The sequence below is a fragment of the Epargyreus clarus genome, unplaced genomic scaffold (assembly GCF_041222505.1).
Source record: "Epargyreus clarus isolate Ecla_fem2 unplaced genomic scaffold, WU_Ecla_fem_2.2 ptg000034l, whole genome shotgun sequence".
Lineage (NCBI taxonomy): Eukaryota > Metazoa > Arthropoda > Insecta > Lepidoptera > Hesperiidae > Epargyreus > Epargyreus clarus.
This window is the reverse complement of record NW_027332239.1, coordinates 10,759,988-10,781,355: the sequence shown is the minus strand read 5'-3', so window position 1 is coordinate 10,781,355 and position 21,368 is coordinate 10,759,988. Positions and strand designations below refer to the sequence as shown.

At 33.9% G+C, this 21,368-nt stretch overlaps 3 protein-coding genes across 8 annotated transcripts; 1 reads left to right on the top strand and 2 right to left on the bottom strand.

Annotated features, from left to right (window-relative positions):
- Positions 1-1,206: 1,206 nt before the first annotated feature.
- On the bottom strand, positions 1,207-12,930 carry Pdi (protein disulfide isomerase). Its single transcript, XM_073091707.1, has 10 exons — positions 12,642-12,930; positions 12,286-12,483; positions 11,510-11,781; positions 9,925-10,089; positions 7,847-7,956; positions 6,825-6,945; positions 4,702-4,868; positions 2,436-2,601; positions 1,821-1,910; positions 1,207-1,424 (listed from the first exon to the last, which is right to left on the bottom strand). The coding sequence occupies exons 1-10, from the start codon at positions 12,790-12,792 to the stop codon at positions 1,374-1,376; spliced, it is 1,491 nt and encodes a 496-aa protein (XP_072947808.1). The 5' UTR covers positions 12,793-12,930; the 3' UTR covers positions 1,207-1,373.
- A 311-nt stretch (positions 12,931-13,241) lies between these two features.
- LOC140756096 (methyltransferase-like protein 22) lies at positions 13,242-16,503 on the top strand. 2 transcript variants are annotated; one of them, XM_073091504.1, is made up of 6 exons: positions 13,242-13,439; positions 14,103-14,181; positions 14,511-14,621; positions 14,933-15,124; positions 15,483-15,650; positions 16,177-16,503. In XM_073091504.1, exons 1-6 carry the CDS (start codon positions 13,425-13,427, stop codon positions 16,473-16,475), a joined length of 864 nt encoding a protein of 287 aa, XP_072947605.1. In that variant the 5' UTR covers positions 13,242-13,424; the 3' UTR covers positions 16,476-16,503. The 2 variants fall into 2 exon arrangements, with proteins under 2 accessions (XP_072947605.1, XP_072947606.1); XM_073091505.1 differs by lacking the exon at positions 13,242-13,439 and adding an exon at positions 13,469-13,837.
- Positions 16,504-16,597: 94 nt separating this feature from the next.
- LOC140756242 (uncharacterized) lies at positions 16,598-19,214 on the bottom strand. 5 transcript variants are annotated; one of them, XM_073091712.1, is made up of 5 exons: positions 19,055-19,214; positions 18,645-18,689; positions 18,064-18,356; positions 17,441-17,621; positions 16,598-17,061 (listed from the first exon to the last, which is right to left on the bottom strand). In XM_073091712.1, the coding sequence occupies exons 1-5, from the start codon at positions 19,128-19,130 to the stop codon at positions 16,823-16,825; spliced, it is 834 nt and encodes a 277-aa protein (XP_072947813.1). In that variant the 5' UTR covers positions 19,131-19,214; the 3' UTR covers positions 16,598-16,822. The 5 variants fall into 5 exon arrangements, with proteins under 5 accessions (XP_072947813.1, XP_072947809.1, XP_072947810.1 ...); XM_073091708.1 differs by having other exon boundaries at positions 18,064-18,542; positions 19,055-19,213; XM_073091709.1 differs by having other exon boundaries at positions 16,598-17,058; positions 18,064-18,542; positions 19,055-19,213.
- Between the last annotated feature and the right edge of the window lie 2,154 nt (positions 19,215-21,368).

Sequence of the window (21,368 nt, the reverse complement as noted above, 5' to 3'; positions counted from 1 at the left end):
TCTCAGCTTACGCTTGTTCGACACAACTTAACATTGTACTGTAAGGAATGTGAGAAAGCAAGATGCCATCATGATACAGAAATTATAAACACACTTATAATTTTTAATGTAACTATTTGCTGCTGTTCGTATTATGAAATAAATTATGCCCTTTTTAAATATTAAGTTAATTCTGTTTATTAGAGATCCAATTATAACGAAAAATAGTAGGGCTGTACAATTTAACCGGCCAAGCCGGCTAAAAAAGTTAGCTAAATTAATTAGCTAGCTAACCGATAGGCTTAGCTAATTTAACCGGTTAACTTAATTAGCTCAGCTAATTCGCCAACGGCTAACCGGCTAATTTTTTTTTCAGCTATACTTTACTTTCAGCTTTACTGATTCTTTACTTACAGACAGGTTCAAAAAAATTTTTTTTTTTTTTATATTTAACCTAACGATAAGGCAGACGGGCTACCTGATGGAAAGCAGTCACCGTCGCCTATGGACATTTGCAACACCAGTGGAGTCGCCAATGCATCGCCGGCTTTGGAATATCACATATGATAACTACTAGAAAATTATAACAGCGCACCAAAAAACATCGGCTAAAAAACGAACTACTGTACAAATTAACGTCACCATTAAAAAAAATCAAAAAACGCGCGCAATTTAAATCTTGTATTAAAACAAATTTTATGGTAATAATTTGCTGTAGTATTTAACAAAGACTATCATTTTCAATTATATTATTTTCTAAAAACTATTATTTATACTCACATAATTATTTTTAGTAAACATAATTATTTAAATTATTGATAAAATATTAAATAAGTAAATTTCGCGACTATCGTTTCTTTAAACAAAAAAAGAGCCTTAATATTATTTTTTGAACCTTTCTATAGAAAAGGAATCAGTGAATAGCTGAAAAAAAAATTAGCCGGTTAGCCGGTTAGCCGTTAGCTAATTAGCTGAGCTAATTAAGTTAACCGGTTAAATTAGCTAAGCCTATCGGTTAGCTAGCTAATTAATTTAGCTAACTTTTTTAGCCGGCTTGGCCGGTTAAATTGTACAGCCCTAAAAAATAGAGTATTAATTTTTAAATATCAGTAGCCAAGACTTCAATGAATTGTTAAGCAACTTGGCCCATTTATAATTCATTAACAATGTTTTAGCAGCCAAGTATAAAACATGATTAGTTTGTTTCAAAGAAGTATCCGCTCCCCCGAGTTTAAAGATAGAAACAAATTCAAATACAACCTTAAACAGATAATAACATTAATAGTAGTCTAGCTGATGAAATGCACAAATTGGTGTTAAGTGTAAAGAGTAATTATAATCTATATATAACTATACTATGGAAGTCTCATGCGAGCGAACTGGTCGCCAAGTGCTTATAACTCATCTCTGGCCTTTCCTTGTTCCTCGTCTTCGTCGAACTCGCTCTGCGAAATAAAAAAATAAACGATTAATACAAGCAACTCTTTACACATAAACGTTAATGCTATAACGTAATATTATTTTTCAGATTTCATTAAATAAAATAGTAGAAGTAAATATTTAAGTGGTAAAAGTGTGATGCTATTAGTTATTGACATGTTGCTGTCATGTAATGCCTAATATTACGTAGCATTACATTCTTAACAGTTTGTAAAGCTGGGGTAAAATAACTTTCACAAGATCTTATCATTGCTATGTTATACAGATGACGTACAACATACATTTACATTACAGTAAGTACTGAAATGTATATTTACATTACAGTAAGAAATGTAAATACGATGTAGGGTCATAATTAAATATTTGCATGAGGTATTTTAGTGTGTTTGTGTGATACTGACCACCGAGGGCGTGACCTCCGCGGCCTCTCCGTTGCTCTCCACGAACTTGGTGAGAGCGTCCAGCGAGCGCTCGCCGTTGTACTCGTGCACCTGCGCAAATATAGTAACTATTGTAACATTTGCTCAACAAATTTACGTAGCCACAAATTCAGATTTCATTTTTATATAAAAAAGAACTACTTCATGAAAAAAAAAACTATTATAAATTTTAATACACATGAACGTTAAATGATCTCAGTTGGAGTCTAAGGCACTAATTTTTAATTATTCTACTTCATGTCCATTTGTGAAGTTATTATGTGTAAATGATATCTTCACCAGCTTTCTGAATGGTACCTTAAATACAACTTAGATTATTACTACTAGCTACTACTAGCTACATACATCTGGACATTCTAGAATTAAAGTTGTTGGATTTCACCTTTAAATGTAAAATGTGACTACTAATTTTAATATTTTGTAGTTCTTGTCCGTATGTAAAGTTTTTATAAGTAGATGGTATCTTCAACCAGATTTTTAATACACTTAGCTTACTTTACGCAACAAAAAGAGTCTTTTAGTCTTCAGTTGAACGGATAAATATTGAAGGTATTTTTATTGACAGTATTATTTTACCTGGTTGTCCTTGGTGTACAGTTTGATGGTTGGGAAGGAGGTAATCTTGGTGTGTTCGAGCTCGTTGACGGTGGCGTCCATCTTGGCGATGACTACGTCCTCATCCTTCTCGAAGTGCTCGCCCAACTTGTCGTAAATGGGCGCGAGCTGCTTGCAGTGACCACACCTGTGAGGCAGAGAATATTAATTCATAACAAATTACTCATTCTACCAATGACAAGAATGTGTCGGGGGCAGGTCTAAAAACGTTGAAAACGGACTACGCTTCTATCTACCAATTTCCTTTACCTGCTCTTGTTATAAAAACGTTCGTAACATTTGATCATTACGCATTTGATTTGGATTTCAATACACACCGAGCCCTCGCTATGGTTATCTTGACCAACTGACTATGATAACTAATTTTATTATTACTGAATTACTGATTGACATGTCACTATTGATTTACGGATTTGCCTTTGCCTATAAATGCATGTTTATGTAGTCTTCGTAAGAAAATATTTTAGTTTGCAATTAGTTTACGAAACAAATGACTTGTAGACACAATTTTCATCTATTGGGATACTCAGTGCTAATTAAAGCTATAGAATGTCTGATTTATAGTGTAACGAGTATTAGTAGATCATTTATTGTTTCCTGCTCATATTATTATGATTTAACTCCCACGCACGATTGCCAGTAGTGCCAGTCATCCGCCTCACGTCTAGATAACGATTATTTTAGATACGAAAACTTTACAAAAAATTCAAATCAACACGTTATATAGAAGTTAAACATGAATATGTCAACAAGTCATTATGCAGAATATTTCATTTGTACTCGAATTAATAATAATGAATATTCATTTTATATTTTAAATATATTATACAAAAAAGCAATCTCAATACAATTTTTACCTATAAGTAAAGTTATAAACTGTTCTATAAATTCAAATTGATTTTAATCTAAAAGTTTGGATTTATTGTGTTTATTTTACTAACAATGACGTACAATGGCTTTTGTCAATACCCATCACTTATAATCGGGTGTACTCAGATGTGTAATGTTTATCCATTATTCATGTTTTGTCCACGCATTTTAATATTACATTACATCAGCCGCGCCGCGTGGTGCCATTGGCAACAAGTTTACTTAGCGACTCTTCAAACAGCATTTACATAATGGATAGATGTTTTCCAAGCCGGCGACACGTCCTACGGAGGCGCACATTAATCGTGAACCATTGAATACGTCGTAATGAATACCTTTCATCGCGCACTTGTTTAAACAAAGCTGAATAGTAACATCAGGTTATCTCAGTCGTTGCGAAATCCCAGTAAATATTAATACATTAACGTTTAACTGGGGAGAATTACAGACGCATTCAGTTGGCCTATTTTCTTCACATTAAACGCTTTCGCTTTAAAACGCTTTCTACGCTCACGCTCACAGCCCCACACTAGGATTCCCTGTGTCGTGGGTGCCATGGACACACATATAGACAAATACACAAACACCCAGACCCAGAAACAGAAATCGAAATTCATCATTTAGATATCTGTCTGGCCGGGGATCGAACCCGGGACCCTTTGCGCGTCAGACCGGTATGGTAGTCGCTCAGCCACGCGGGTCGTCATTAAACATTATATTTTATTTTGCTATGCGAAATTGTTAACGTGGTAGTTTTTTATCACCATACCATGCAAGATTGTGACTCATAAACATCTTTTTATGACTTATATACCTATTTATTACGGGCGAATAAGAACGTGAAAATAATAAAATAGTATTTATATTGGAATTTCAGACACACATTAAAACTTTTATTTCTTTTTCTTTAATATGCACACGAAACACATGCACAAAATACAAACATTGAGTTATTGTATTATTTAATTATTGTTTGTATGTCAAAACGAACGTCTGATATTATTATATCGCTCAAGAACATTATACATCTTAACATACTGTATTTTTTGTGTAATGTAATTGGAGTGGCAAACTAAAATGCAACCTATGTAAAATTATGCGATAGTTACCGCCGATGGAATTTGTAAACAATTCAAATAAAATTGAATTCTTATTCGTGGTCAGTCTCATATTTATGCAAACCTTTACAGACAAAATTAGAATTCCTCATGTAAGCTACATCCTTCAAACTGTCACAAATACTGCTTTTATGAGATAGCAAGGTACTACTATCTGACTAGGGTTACTATCAAAGCTCTTTACAGAGTTACTAATTTACTATCAAAGATTTAGGTGGTAAAATGAGCGTGTAACTCACCAAGGCGCGTAGAACTCAACGAGGACCTTCTTCTCGGGGTCAAACACGACTTCATCGAAGTTGGTAGCGACGAGCACCTTGACGGGCTTGGCGGCCCAGTCCTCCGGCACCGGCTCGCTCAGCAGGTGCTGCTTCAGGGTGCCCGCGAAGAACGATTGCACGAATTCCTAAAGAAAAGAACGACATACGTCATTTCCAAATGGCTGCAAGAATTCCTACAGAAATGCATGACATTACAGAATTATCATTAACTGATGTCATGTAATAATGAAAACATATTAAAATCCCTTTGAGTTGAAGACATAAATTAATACAGAATTATTGTTATAACCAACTTTTTCACTAGGATATACAGTGTTAATAAATTTATTTTTCTGGATAAGTTTATAAAATAGGAAACTACTTGCAGCAACTTAATAAACTTCTTTATACATGCATCCGGACCTTAATTCAAGTAATTTTAAACATCCCTTCAACATACATTTTAGTTTAAAATTTCGACACAATCTAAAATTTATTAGTCAAGAAATTTATTGAAAAAAAGATCTAAATTGAAATGATCCTGCATTTAAAAATATTTTACTTAAAAATAACCATTTTATATAGGTAGGATTGTAGATCACATTTACATTCCTTAACAAATGTGTTCATTAATTATGTCCTTTTATTTGTAAAGATGGCGCTTTGTTTTATTTTTAATAATTGGCAATGAAACAAGGTGAAATAAGGTGAAGCGTAGGTCGCATATTTAATTTAAGTAAGTATTGAACGTTATTTAAATAGGTAAACTAACTTAAACATAATTCTCAATTAAACTACGTAGGTATATTATAATTATAATCGTTATTTTATGTAAATTAACATTTTATCGCATAATTCGCCGATATGAAAACAATCGTTCTATATAATATGTTTTACTTTGTAGTGATAATAAAGTCTCTTACATTTTACCTAATAGAATCAAGATGGTATTGTGAATTGTTGTAACAATACTCACGAGATTCAAAGAGTCTTCGCATTAATATTTATAGACAAATCTGAATACATTCTCCTCTCAATTCATCGTAGGAATAGTATCGACCTTGAAAGTCGGTCCATCCCGTCACAGCTGTGTTCACTTCGGTAGTAACACAGTTACTTGGTAGTAGGTCACGATCGGACATTGCGTGACTCATGTACAATAAAAAATATAGATAAGTAGTACCTAGTATCGTAGTGAAAGATAACTGTAGGCAAGCGTTGGAATTTTGCATTTATTCAACAGTTTAAGGTTTATTTAACATAGCTAGGCATATGTATGCAGTTTAATTTTATGGTTCATCGAATTGGCGAATAGGGAAATGGCTAACCAATTTTCCTATTCGCCTATTCGATTAACCATTTGGTTCAAACCAATTTATAACAATTTTTCACAGCCATAAATTGACAAAAAGTGCATATTGTATGTTAGTTCGAATATAATTATAGTACAGTTTAAAACTCTTACTCAAGCCCTAAAAGAGTCACCTCTTACACATAATACAGTGACGTCACCCTAAGGAAATGACACTGCAGTACAACAATGCCGATTAAACACATCAGCACTAATTAGCACTACGGCAAACCTTTGATTACAAGGTGTAATTAGAGAGCTGTAATTCTTCGTAATTGCAAGTGTTTTGTTACTTAATAACGCTGTGGTAGTTAAATGTGATATTACCGCTGAAAACCGTGATCGTACCACAAATCGTGCGAGCATAAACAATATGTAGGAACCAATTTCCTACCAAGTCTAATGGTGTTTTATAAATATGGATTAAGGACATGTTTTAGAAATCAATACATGTACAATCGCACCTTTATGTATTAGGTGTGATAAATTGATAATCGATCTTTTTATGCGGCATAAGTGAATATAAGCTTATGTGAATGTGAATTTTAATATTTATCCAATACTAGAAAGAAAGCATTTATTTTTCTGTTTATACGGCAAACAAATCTTGAAAATGACATCTAATTATATAGACTGCTATACAAAACCGCAATATCATTGCAAAATTCAAGGCAATCCATCGACTAGTCACACATACTGTCCAAAAACATTACCTTTCATACTCGAGTAAAATTAAGTTAATAGTAGTTACCTCAACCACGTTGGCGTTAAGCTCGTTGCTAGCGGGCTTGTACTTGGCCATGTCCTGCTCGAGGGCGATCAGACGGACAGACGGCACCTCATCCTTCTTCATGCCGAAGAACTCCAGGATTCTAACGACGTGAAGTATAATATAAGTCTTATGACACTAAAATAGAAAACTAACTTACAATCTTATAAATAAAAATAACTGCAAAAAAGTACAGAATCATTTACACAAACATTTACAGGTAATTTTTTTATTTTAGTTAGTGATGAAATTGTTTTCTAGGTAGTGATGACACTTACTTAACTTTTATAACATATATTATAAAATTTAATAGGCAAATGATATAAGCCCACTCCATTTGATGGTGAATGTTTACTGCCGGAAATGACATCTATAGTCAATCCCAAGTAGGAATGGAATCCTACAGAGGTCGTCCACAGTTCCATTACGATCCCTGAACTTCATATATAGTAACAGTTCAAGTTGGAACACCTTGTGTCAATGTTTCTATTAAAGTTCCACCTAAAGTAACAAGGTAGAAATAGGCGTGGCAATGTTACCATGAATTAGCAAAAGTACGACCACAGATTTTTATGGGGTGTTCCAACTTAGTTATTTTTTTTATATACTAGAGTAGCAGACGAGCATGCAGTCCACCTGATGGTAAGTGGCTACTGCCGCCCATGGACATCTGTAATCAACCCCAAATAAGATTAGACTCCTACCCGAGATCGACCACAAATGCGCCGCTACCCTTGAGGCCTAGGCTGGAATGACTCAGATAAGTATATCTCGCTTACCACACCTTTAAAACCAGAACACAGCAGCGCTTAACACTACCGTTATGACCAGAACACAGCAGCGCTTAACACTGCTGTGTTCTAGTTTTAAAGCTGGTTATGACGTAGAAATAGGTGTCGCGGTGGTGCCGCCGGAGTCGAACCACAAAGGGCTCTACCACTTTCAAAATGTGTGACCATGTGTAATATACGCTGATTAGCTACTCGTATCACAAAGCAATTCACCTCTGGTGGTCATCCTCGTCGGTGTTGATGGCGACGCACATGATCTTGTCGCGGTTACTCTTGGCCACGGGGCGGAGCTCGTCCAAGTACTTCTCGAAGTCACCGTTTTTCTATAAACAACCGGACTCAGGTTAGAAATTACATCTTTTGTTTCTATAAACAACCGAATTCAGGTCAGAGATTGTATTTTTTGTTATTTGTTAATTATTCCAGCTTTACTAGTGTATATTTCGACTTAAGCCAATAATAGTCGTTTTTAACAACTTTTGTATACTAAAGTTTGAATATTTAATCATTATTAGCAATAAAAACGTTAGACCGTTAGAATAATATGACTATCGCATAGATCTTTAGAATACCACGTCGAATCGTAGGTATAGCAAAATGTAGCTATCGTTTTATTTTAATGTTAATATCACATATTCTTATATAAAAAATCTCAAAGGTATGTGAAGTCTACCAATACGCACTTGGCCAGCGCGGTGACTATGGCCTAATCCTTCTCATTCTGAGAGAAGACCCGTGCCCAGCAGTGGGTAAGTAATGGGTTGATGATGATGATGATGATGTACGATAGCCATTATTTGGATGTCGACTTAAATTACACTATTTATTGTCTAGTTTGTTTAATACTAGACAGCGCATCCCTATATCTATTTTGTGTCTAATTGGGTATTTCATGTACTGTAGCCATTATTTAAATGTCTACCTCTATACTATTTATTGCCTAGTTTATTTTATACTACACAGCACATCCATATATCTATTTTGTGTCTAATAGGTTATTTCACCAAACAAGTGACTAAGGTTCATTGATACTAGCCGTCGGGTCGACAACCTACGCATACTTCGGCAACGGACGTGATATTTCGATATGACATACACAAGTAACATTTTGTATCATCACTTTTTGGTGTAAACAAATCTTTCTATCTTAAAATGTGTATTTCTATAAATAAAAAGCTCTCCTACAACCTCTTATAAGTTTAAATCCAAGATATCGTTAAACCTAATCTTTTCTATACTTGGCAATACGAAACTCGTAAGTAATAAAAAAAATCTAACGGTTCTATTCGTGAAATCTTTAAGGTTCTTATTTATATTTAATTGAAATAATCTTTAAGACGATTAATGTTTTTTTGTGAACGTAATTAAATTTAAAATTGTTAACGCGCAGGATTACGTTTTTTAGACTAATTAAAATAGCAAAAAACATTTTCAAACAACACTTTTACTTCTGTTAACTACTTAGGTATTTATAACTAGTTATTTACGACAAAAAATTCATTACAAGAAAAAATAATTCTCGGACAAGATTAATTATTCATTCGATTTCTTTTCATCGAAATAACGGCGATATGTCGACCCAAATACGGGCAAGTCCTCATTTTGTCAGATATCAGATGAGACAGAAAGTCATCTAGTTACTTTCACAGCGTTCGGCGAGAGCGGGCCGCGTCACTCGTGACCTATTGTGGTGCCATTACTTAACGCATGATTAGAAATTATACTCTCAGATCGTGTAGGCTAATAGTCTTAGTATGCGGATATGAGTATGTCACTATTGTATAATATGCTTATTTGCAACAACAAGCATAAAATTATGAATTGTTTTAATGTCTTTCAGGTAAGATGTAAGGACTCCTACAGACTACTTACTTATTTCTACTTTAAGCCGCCGCGCTGGAAGATATAGCTGTTTTTTGAAAACTACAAAATTATAGCGATCAACACTACCGATATAAAAATACACTATAATTTTTTCGATACCGATCGGATGTAGTGAGTCGTAAAAAATCGTGTTTCCGATACAGCGAACGAACGCAGTTGGTCACATAAAACATGATGCAGCCACAGTATAATATAGATCCTTGACAGTGATGCAGCTATCGCCAAATCGCGAATCGCCGCCGCTAAAAATACACTAGTCCATTAGAGCTCTCAGACAATATTTAAGTGATCATAGTAATCATTTAACAAAATTTACGATACAGTTCTGTAGACATACGCACAATATTAAGGAAATAAATGGATTACATTAGTTAGCCATTATTTCGTTCATATCAAAATACACTTACCTTGGACAGGAACAGGAGCAGGTGGTATTTGATCTGGCCACCGAAGATCTTGGAGGCGGTCTCGTGTGAGAACTCCACGATGGTGGGCATACTGTGCACGAACACCCAGGTCTTGAGGTCATCTTCATTGAATTCACCTTCATACTTGACACGTGGCTCTTCGAACTGCCGACAAAAGATATAATGTATCACATATTCTAGAAATAGCCTTAAAATTATGTTATATGTCAGAGGCCTAGGGGAGAAAGTTGAATGGAGGCCTACAGTCTAAAAAGTTGATTGATTTTACAAAATTACAAATGTCTCGCAGACTTATTCGCCGATAAATACGTATTTTAGTGATGATGAGTCCAATTTTTTTTAGTTATTAGCAACTGTTTGGGGGCCCATAGGTGGCCCAGGGTGGACCAACCCTTCCCCCTTAGTCCGCTAGAGTGTTGGGGTTGTGGTAGGTAGTGGCAAATAAGGACTTCAAAAAGAGCGGCAGTTCCTCGGTACACGTGCGTCTACCACATGTCAATTTCCAATTTGTTTCATATGCATTCGCCCGATAAGATCGCCTCACCGACTGCAGAAGCGCCCAATAGCTAGTTTTTGTGACTCTTGTATTTTGAAGTACCTACTTGATGATGTCACCTATGACCAGTTATACTTATTTTAATTCACCTGCTTGATTCTTTGACTTACAATAATATTTGACAATTTTGAAAAATGTTATTTACTTTAAAGGTTTTACATAAGATATGTAAAGACTGACTAATCGAAATTGAAATTGCAATTGGATCCGTGACTAATCGAATTTGCAAGACTATAAGTTAAAACTTCAAAGGTATTGCTTAACGCCAATTGTTAACCATCTACATAATGTTTTAACATGTAAAAAGACATAATCAACCTAATCTTTAATCTGTTTAGCGTTTAATGACAAGATGGTCTTGTAAAACCTTTTTTTTGCAATTGCAAATTGATGACCTTCATCAAAGCAAAGTTATAAAGACTATTATATGTCCTCTATTATTTTATCACTAAGCAATTATTTTTTTTTACGTGCACTATTAAGTGATAACAAAATTAAGAGATAAGAATACATTGTATATTTTAATGGGTATTTTTATTATCACATATGATAGATAATTTGTACGAATTTGTTCAAGTTTAAGTTTATATTTAATTATTAAATATTTAGATTCAAAAATATTCCACATGGCTCTCCATAACTATAAATATTTTCAAAAATAATTTACAAAATAGCCATTTCACTTTTATGGTACTTTTAATGAATGATGGCCTATACATGGGGCTTTTACTTAGGTATTTTATATTATATATAAAAATACGGATTTTTCATAGGTAATATAAAATATCTCAATATTCCATGATAAGCATGATTATTATAAACACTTAACATATACAAAATTTGATACTACATCATGAAATAAGGAACATTGTAAGACAAGTATTGTTAACATTATACCTTTCTTTCTGGGTTTCTTTGTAAATATACAAATTGAATTTATTTTTTGACTAAAGAAAATCGACAAAAAAATAATATTTGAATAGATTAATGAAAAATTTATCAACTCACGTTTTTGATCAGCACAATAGATTCAGGGGTCACTTCCAATTCTTCCATGAGTTTCTCATCATTGACAACGGCGAACACTTGGTCATCGACCAGACCGGCCAGAGCATAGAAGGTCTTCGCCTTGTCTGTACCCTGTTCGGGGAAGAAACCAAACACAACCACAGGGTTGACAGCTGTTATTTCCTTGAACTCCTCAGAGTTAACGATCAGGGTGGCAACTGGGCCAGTCTTCTTCTTCAGCCACGCAACAATGTCATCAGCTTGACGACCACCTGTTGGTACAAAAGTGATGTGTAACCATATGTCTATTTAACATTGGGCTGTAATACTTGTACTACTATTATCTGTGTCAAATATGAAACATTATTCATTCATAAGTTCATCTTCAAAGGTACATTGCCAAAGATAGATTTCCTGAAATTAGTTTTACACTAACCAGGCCTCTCCTTCTGATCATCAGCAGTTTCTTATTCTAAATTTAAAAAAATGTTTTCTTAAACAATTATCAAGAACAGAACAAGTTAATTAAGAATTTTCACATTCAATTGCTTGTACTCACTGATAAGATTATTGTGTTAAAGGCATAAGTGACCATAAAGTTTATAAAACACAGATTTACTGCGGCCATTAATAGTTACTAATCAAAGATAACATTAAATCTATTTAACTTACCGCCACATGTGATAACATATCTAGTAAATAAAACAAGTTTAACTACATATTTAAGGAATTAGGTAATATTATAAATTAATTAAGCAAATAAGTAATTGACGTACCTGAGTAGTCAATTTGGTTTCCATTCTTGAAGAACATGAGAGTCGGGTAGCCCCTGACTTTGTAGAGCTCGGCAAGGTCCTGCTCCTGGGTGGCGTCCACCTTGGCCAGCTTGATGTTGGAGCCCTCCTCCACGAGCTTGGTGGCCGCCTTCGCGTACTCCGGCGCCAGCGACTTGCAGTGTCCGCACCATGGGGCATCTGTGACGTATACACATTTGCGGTAAAAACGCCGCCCGGCAAACTTATGTTAGACCGGCCGACAAAACGATAACAATAAATGATGAATAAAACTTAATATATTAATGATAATTGTTAGTGTCGATGGAAAGTTAAGAGTTATAATTCACAAAACTTACAGAATTCAACTAGGACGAAATCGTTCGAAGAAATAACCGAATCGAAATTGGCTTTGCTTAGAACGTAGACATTGTCTTCTATGGGAATATCTTCGTCTGCTAGAGCGGCACCCAAAAGGGCTATCGCCACTGAAAATAATAGAACTCGCATCTTGAATTTGCGATTGCTGAACCCCAACTACTTGATTCACCGAAGATGAAGGACCACAAAATGCCGAATTTGCCACTTCATTCACACTCACACCGACTCACTTGACGTGGCAGCGTCGATCGTGTGTTTGGCCGTGATTGGTTGATTTTATTTTTTTTAACGCATACCGGTACAACATGATAATGTTACCAAATTTGAGTAAATGAGTTGTCAAAATAATTTTAGAAACATTTAATTATATTATATATTTGTATTACATTATTAAAACAGATCTTTCTTTTTACATTTTTAAAAATTGGTTGAATTAACTGTATTAACAATAATATAATATTAATGTATTAATACATATGCATATTCGTTCCACAATTCGAATTTGTCATTGCTGAGGTAAATAAAACAATTGTCACTTGTCATTGTCAAATTGACGTATGAGATATATAAAGTATAAACAAGGAATTTTTGTTTTGTTTACATTTACATAATACATACTGACTTGAATGCATTTAATTATCGAAGAAGATGCAATAAAACCCATAAAATGTGCTTAAATAGAAATATGAATTAATGATATTATGTGGTTTATAACAAAGGAATTAAATGGATAAGCATGTAGCAGCTGGAGTTATAAAAAGATGACATCGGATGGGGTACATAATTAATTAAAATCAATTTTGCCAATTTACCTGAGAATTTATATTAAAATCCTCAATCATACCTAGTCATTGCTTATGTGTGATCCATTTTTTATAAACTAAAGTATTCAGTAGTTATATACAGTTGTCATCAATACAGTACGTAAACAAAAATTAAAAACAATATTTTCAAAAGTGCCTGAAACTATTTTGTGCTTGTTAGTAGTTATTAGACTATCGCGACACATAAGTAAATCAAATATGCTGGCCTTCACGCCACCAGACTAAAGATTTTATTTTAGAATTTTATATTTGGACACCATCCAATTTTTATACTCAAGCACTTCCAAAGACCAGTTATCACATGGTTTTCATGGCTGCTATAGTTTAAGGAAATTATTGTACAGTAAAAGGTATCTGAATTATTTTTTAAATGTATGTATTTGTGATATGAAAAGTTTTATTCCAAATATAAACATATTATTAGGTCCTGAACATGTGTGAAGTTTAAAATTGTGAATTAAAACGATAAGTATGTTTGGATGTGAAGTTCGATTGTGTTTTTATTGCTCTTAAGGAAGCTAAATTTATATTAATTTATTTCTTTCCCCATAGAATTTTTTTACATTTTCATTCCAATGTTTCTAATCCAACAGATATTAATTATTGTGTCTGCAGATGCCAGAACTTACTGTAACATCAGAAATATATCAAGAGTATGATTACAAGACTAAAATAACACCAAGCAAAGAAGGAAGTAAGTTGTATCTATAAATGAAAGTTATTATATGAACTTCAAAATAAATTTGAGCAAAAAGTTTATAATAGTGCAATGAAAACTAGTCTTTATCTCGCCCTTTATATCATTTTATCTTTGTGTTAAATTCCTATCATAAATGATTCAACCAAAAGCCTTTGTGCACTAGGCCAATTAAGGATTATTTAAACCAATTCTTGCATTTTAATTTTTATAACTTTGATAAAATAAAATGTATTTTAATATTTCTGGTATATTTTATATCTTTTACCATCATTATATATTTTTTATCGAAGATATTTTAATTTGAAAACTACTTCTATTTTCAGATGTGATATCAGAGTTTCCATTTTTATTGTGCAGTAAGGAGGCTGTAAATAAATTTGATAAAGATGATGATTTGGATATTGAAAGACCACACAAAGAAGTCATTAAAATAGGTAACTCCATGGTCCAACTAACAATAATAGAACTACTTAGTGACAAACAATTAAGCATAATATTATTGAGATAAGAAAATAACAAAAGCCGATGCAATCAGCCTGAGACATATACCTGTAATCAATTCCACACAGGATTGAAGGTCTATATGAGTAATCTTAGGTTGGCTACAGATGTTTTGCTATCACCTGAGGATAATTCTTGTGCCTTTCCCTTACTTCCCTTTGCACTGGAGTGCAGAGTACATGTCTTTTTTCGTTTATATATTTGTAGTGATGCCTAAAAAGGGTGTGATTTTGATTATTTACAGAGCACAGTTTCCAAACAAAAATCGCCTTAGTGGGGTTGCAAGTATGGAGAGGTGCATTCCTGTTAGGAGACTTGCTGATATACCTGGGTTTGAAAGGACAGCTGGAGGGCAAGAGTGTGCTGGAGTTGGGAGCTGGCACTGGCCTCACCAGCTTTGTTGCTGCTATGTATGCTAAAAAAGTTGTTTGTACAGGTACATGTAATTATGTAGAATACTCAACATCAAATTGGAGAATACTTCCTCCTATAGTCAATTTTTTACTTTCTTACTACTAGTTGTTTTATATTTGTATGTTTTTTAATCTTTTCCATAAGTTACCATAAAAATAACTACTAACATTTACTTATTTGTACTATTCAGTTTTACTACATATTTTTTTGTACGCTCTGCACAGGTCGGAAGTTAAATTTGTAGTTAACGTTAAACTTCAGCCCTAAAAAATGAAAACCTATGCCAAAAAAACTGCTTTAATAGCTATGTCCAATGTCCATGGTATACTTTTGTAATTTGTAATTAGTGAGTATATGTTTTTTTTTTCTTTTAATTACAGATATAGATTTAGGAGGAATACTAGAACTAATAAAATTAAATGCGAAGTACAATGCGAAACTACTAAAGTCACAGTTCAAAGTTATGCCACTAGACTTCACCGACACAAACTGGGCGCCGAGTTTGGCAAATGAGATAAAAGCAGTGGATATTGTTATTGCGGCCGATGGTAAGATATGTAAAAAAATACTATTCTTTACGTCTATAGTATAGAAATAAAGAATATAGTTAAAAATAGCGGCTTTGGCATGCTATATTTCTAGTCGAGGATGAGCGAGAGAACTGCTGCTATTTTGGATAACAATTTTTATTGAAACCAATCGTAACTTTGTAAGCTATTTTATCAGGTTTTCACCAATAGCCATTTGGAGTTTTGGACCATACAGTTTTATAGATACTTCTGTTGTTATGCGTGCCCCAAGCACGTGGGTCGCGGAAAGACCTCAGCAAATTATTTCACACTCTAAGAGTCCATTCATATACTGGTATAATCCGCGCCAAACTGTTAGTCTGCTCTCAAGTTGTTGCGAGCAGGTGTAGTCATACAATTTGCTATGGCGACGCGACTCATTTCTATATTCGGAGCGGACTAGTAGTTTGGCGCGGACTGTACGGGCTATAGTCATCACTCACGATCCGGCAGACTGGACGCTTGTTTCCTACTTAATAAAAATACATCTACTATATCTTTCCAGTCATTTATGATGACGACGTGACAGCAGCGTTCGTTGCCACCTTGCAAAAGATATTAAACACGAACCCGCCCAAAACTATGTACGTTGTGTTGGAGAAACGGTACGTGTTCACGATAGAGCACATGGAGTCTGTGGCGCCCTGCTACGAAACATTCCTCACCTTGCTGCACAAGGTGAAGACAGATAACGCACATTCCCGGTGGACAGTCGAGCAGCTGCCTCTCGACTTCCCGAAGTACTTCACGTATGACCGCGTCAAGGAACTGGTGTTGTGGAAAATAACGTCCAAACACACCTGATATTGGTTACCTATTGTGATATTAAAATATTTTTAGTAACTGTTTTTGTTTTCTTCACTACTACCCTCAATGAATATTAGACTTATAAATTCTAAAAACAGAACATTAAAAAACAGCTGAAATACGATGACTTAATTCTTTATTTCAATTTGGGACCTACCTACTGTTTACACTATTCAGAAAAAATACAATTTCGATTACTTAAAATAGCAATAAATATATAAATAAATGGTTTACAAAACAACAATTTGAACATCATACATATAAAATATAATTGATAAAATAAAATTATGATCGGTAACAAGTTTTTGTAATCTTATTTCTCACATTTAAAGTATTGGCACAAATTACTTCTGCGTGGGCCAAAATTCGTTATATTTAGTAAGGAATGTCTTCCTTAGTTCGGAGTTCCTCGCCTGTTGATCCTTTTCCTTACTAAGAGTTTCTATACTCTGGCCGACGCAGAGATCCCCCGTGAAATGTATTATTACCACTTGAGTGTTGAATGATACGTTTTTGTCTGGAATCTGCTTTCCGTAGTTCTGAGGCCCAAAGTCCATCGAGTATGGTAACGAGTAGTCTTCTGCTGTGAGAAATATTACACTATGAATAATGAAATAAATATACCTACATAAGTGTTACCTACATAAGGACTATCAACTCTCGATGTTATGTAATAGCTGGCAGCTATATTATGTTGTGCATCAACACAAGTTGCTTAGTACGATTAATTAAACAGTATTAAACACATTGTTCCAAGCGACATAAGAATATAATATCTGTTATCTATAAAAATACATAAATATGTAAGTTTTCAATATTAGTTGAACTAACTTGCCTGCTTGTTATTTGAAGGTATTTTAGCAGAAAAATCATTTACGCGCTGGAAATAATTGAACCTATCAAATGGCGTATAACCTAAGGATGCGTTTATCTGTTAGGTACTTATTAAAAAATAATCTTACGCGCATTAAATTCGTCCGAGTCGTGTACGGAGGAGTCTCCGGTGCACTCAGGCCCACAGCGACCGTCCTTGAGGATTCCTCTCATGGTCGTCAGCTTGCTGATCGCTTTCTCATTGTTCTTGCTGTTCTGCTCGCTCTTGTGCTTGTCGATGTTGCGGAGAAACTTCTTCATCTGCAACCACTTCAAACTTAATAGCCCTTGTTTTTTAAATCAACAAAGTTCACGTTTAAATAAATTCAGATGCCAGAAGCCAGATGGAATGGCCACCGGCGAATTACATTTGTTAGATTAGACAACATGGCGCAATCAGCACTTATTGGATCTGTTAATAGCAAATTTTCTTTCATATCTTTTGTCGGAGTGATTTAAAAAATCTGAGAGGTTGGCCACTTAACCGTCAATTTACTTAACAATGTACGTTGGGAAAGCGTAAGAAAGCTAAATAAAGATTGTGTGATACGGCAAATCACTTTCGAGGAGCTCTGAGTCCTGGAAGAGCAAGAAGAAAAGCAACCCATTCGTGACCAATTTCCGGTAATATTGATTCAATATGGCGATATATGCCACGTTACATCAGTTGCACTTCAGGCTCGTTATAACAAGAATAAGCAAAGTTACTCACAGTCTTAGACATTTTTTTCGGTGGATCTGGATATGACATTTTGGGTTCGCCAGGATTACTTCCGACGACGTACAACGTACTTTTCGGTATATCAAAGTCTGAATACCCAGACGGCTGGCCCTCCATCGACTCTTTTTGGCTTCCGGACATAGTTGAAGATTTGCTATTACTCGGAACGTAAGCAGATTTTCCTGAATTATCAGCTTTCGTCTTTTGCGTAGAGACTTTGTTTTTACTATTTTTCTTCTGTTTTCTGCGCACGGGCGATTCGTCTCCATTCGAGAGGCTCTCGTCTGATGTAGAGGGAAACACCTCGTTTAGACTCAGCACTTCCACATTACATTCATCGAGATTTAATAGATTTTCGGAGTTTGTTTCTTGGCAGAGGTGGTCAGTTGAGTGTATGCTAATGAATGATTTCTGACTTGAACATAATCCAGCTTCTTCGCCAACGGGAGACGACTTCTTGGAAACAGTGACTAGAGGGTTTCGAATGTTAGTGAAATACTTAGGTTAAACACCTTATTTACATGATAATTACTTATCTATGTTGAAATAATAAGTATTCTACGGATACATACCAGAATAAGTACAGCTCTCTGTAGGATTACAAGGGATTACTTCGTCTGAAATGTACCAGATACTTCATTTTAATACTTGTAACGTGAATGACACTACTTAATTCAAAGGTATCGCTATAAAGCAGAAATAGGCAGTCTTTGCTGTTTCGAGGCAGAATAGGTGTAGTGCAGTAAGGTAGAAATGGTCGGTACCGTTCCATAAACACAATAAAGTGTATCACCTTGTAAACTAGTAAGAGCAAATACTGTGTATTTGTATTACTTATTTTGAGACCCTTATTAATAGATTTGAGAATAAATTATTTTAGGGGTAACTGATTGACAGAACTTCGATTTACATTGTTTTGATTCCACTTTTTGTATAGTCCACTAGATGAATTAATTAACAGGTAGTTTCAAAAGCATTTTACCTCCATTATCCATCCCAACATTTGTACGAGAGTCTAATTTATCAGATAATTTGAGTGCATTCTTCGTATGTGACATATTTAACAATAAATTTCAGTGTGTGATCTTTGTCAAATGTCTATCCATTTTTCATATTATTTGCGACACGTGATAATTCTAATTTTAATTTTTAGTCAGTATTGGGATATCCAAATGAAACTCATTTAACCATAGATTTAGGAAAATCGATGCAATATTTTTGCTAAATATATTATTGAATTTTAATTTTTTTACTTATAATATTAAAACAATGAAACATCAAAAAGGTACTGAAAATAACTGTTGTATTTCATTTTATAAGTACAAGTCATTACTGCAAGTTACTCAAAATAGAACAATACAAAAATAACAAAAGTTTTAAATTAACATTGCATAATGAAAATACATAAGACAGTTTAACATAAGCGTTATAACTTATTATAAAATATTGTTGGGTGTAAAATGTAAACCTTAACTATCGTATCTATGTAACTATAGTGACAATATCATTACGTTATTACCAAAATATCAGCGGTTGATCGAGTTTAAGGCAAAATAATTGCAGTCTTTATTCATTTATTATTCTTGCTAATCGTTCCACAACGCCGTCACCTACAATAATGATTATGAACACCAATGCTGTTAGAAATCCATTCATTCTAATATTTTTTATTTATTTGATCATATTAATAATTCATCGATTCGATACAAATTCTTGTAAGAGGTCATCCATAAATACACAATAATACGTAATATGATTTAATAGTTCCAAAATGGCTGTAATTCACATTTTTGATTCAATTAAAAATATTTTTTGATTAGATTAGGCTTAAAGAGTTTATAAACACAAAACTCTTTATAATCCCTTCTCTCTTAGGAACCCCTCTCTCTCTTTTCTAAACTTGTGCAATTTATGGACGATATCTTCTCGTAAAGCTCATCAATACTTCTCCGGTTTTCATTAACTTCACATTTAATTCTAAAATTATCTTCCAAATTATTTGTCATATCGAACTTCGACCAGACAAGAGGTAGTAATGTACAATTTGAGTCTTTGATTCACTACATCTAGCGTTCGTTTAAAAAATAATATTTTTAAAATGTATAGTCAACTCAGCAACAAATTGTACATACAAACATTAAGTCGTGAAAGATGTTAATACACCCCTATTACATATTCATAGATATATGATACTGTTAATTGATGTTCTTCGAGTACTTTGGTGAAGTTACAAGCAAAATTAGGCAGATGTGTTAATTTATCATATAGCTGTTTGCTTGAGTCAGGGATCGAACACAAAACTACTCATACTAGTATAAAAAAGGTTGGAGAACACCGGTCATATAGGAAAGTATATTAAAAGTCTTTGTTTAGAAACTAAAAAACAACCTTTGGTATTTTTACGTATTTTTTTGACTTTTGATTTTGCCATACAAAATAAAGTTTCTTATCTTCTTCTATCTTAAACATTTTTCCATGGCAACAGCACATGAAGATAAAAATATAATTATATGATATTACACAAAATATAAATATAATGTTAAAATGTAAATTATATTTCAACGGTTATACGACAGATTTTATTGTATTGTATTAGAAAATAATTATCACTTGCTAAACGGTGAAGGAAAACATCGTGAGGAAACCTGCATACCTGAGAGATTTATAAAAAAATAATCTCAAAGGTATGTGAAGTCTATCAATACGCACTTGGCCAGCGCGGTGGACTATGGTCTAATCCTTCTCATTCTGAGACCCGTGCCCAGCAGTGGGACAGTAATGGGTTGATGATGATGATGACGAAAGATTTGAAGGCAAACAACATGAACATGCAATAGGGGCTGCAGACGCGCTTAACTACTAACAAATTGTCCTATTTCTGAGTAGAATATAAAACTTCTATGTCTAATGTCTGAACATTTATTTATAAAAATCAGTCTATCCAATGTGGTGAAATTATGGTACAATTGTTACATGTTCGATCGTATTATCACTGTATATTGTTTAATAAAAACAACAATTGAACACAATGGAGATGTAAGCTAAATTACCTATATATTGAAATGTTAGGAATCATCTATATATTATGGTGTTGGAGAATGTCGATTTGTATAATCATTTTATTATATTGCCGGCATAACCAATACACCTTTATATAAAATGATATTGAATAGATTTTTAAAATATCTTTTGCTTTTACAAAATTAACTGCAACTTATTTTAGAAACATATTCAATTTCACAGAAGCAATACTTCCAGATGTCATGGAAGTATACCTTCTGACAAGTTATAAATTA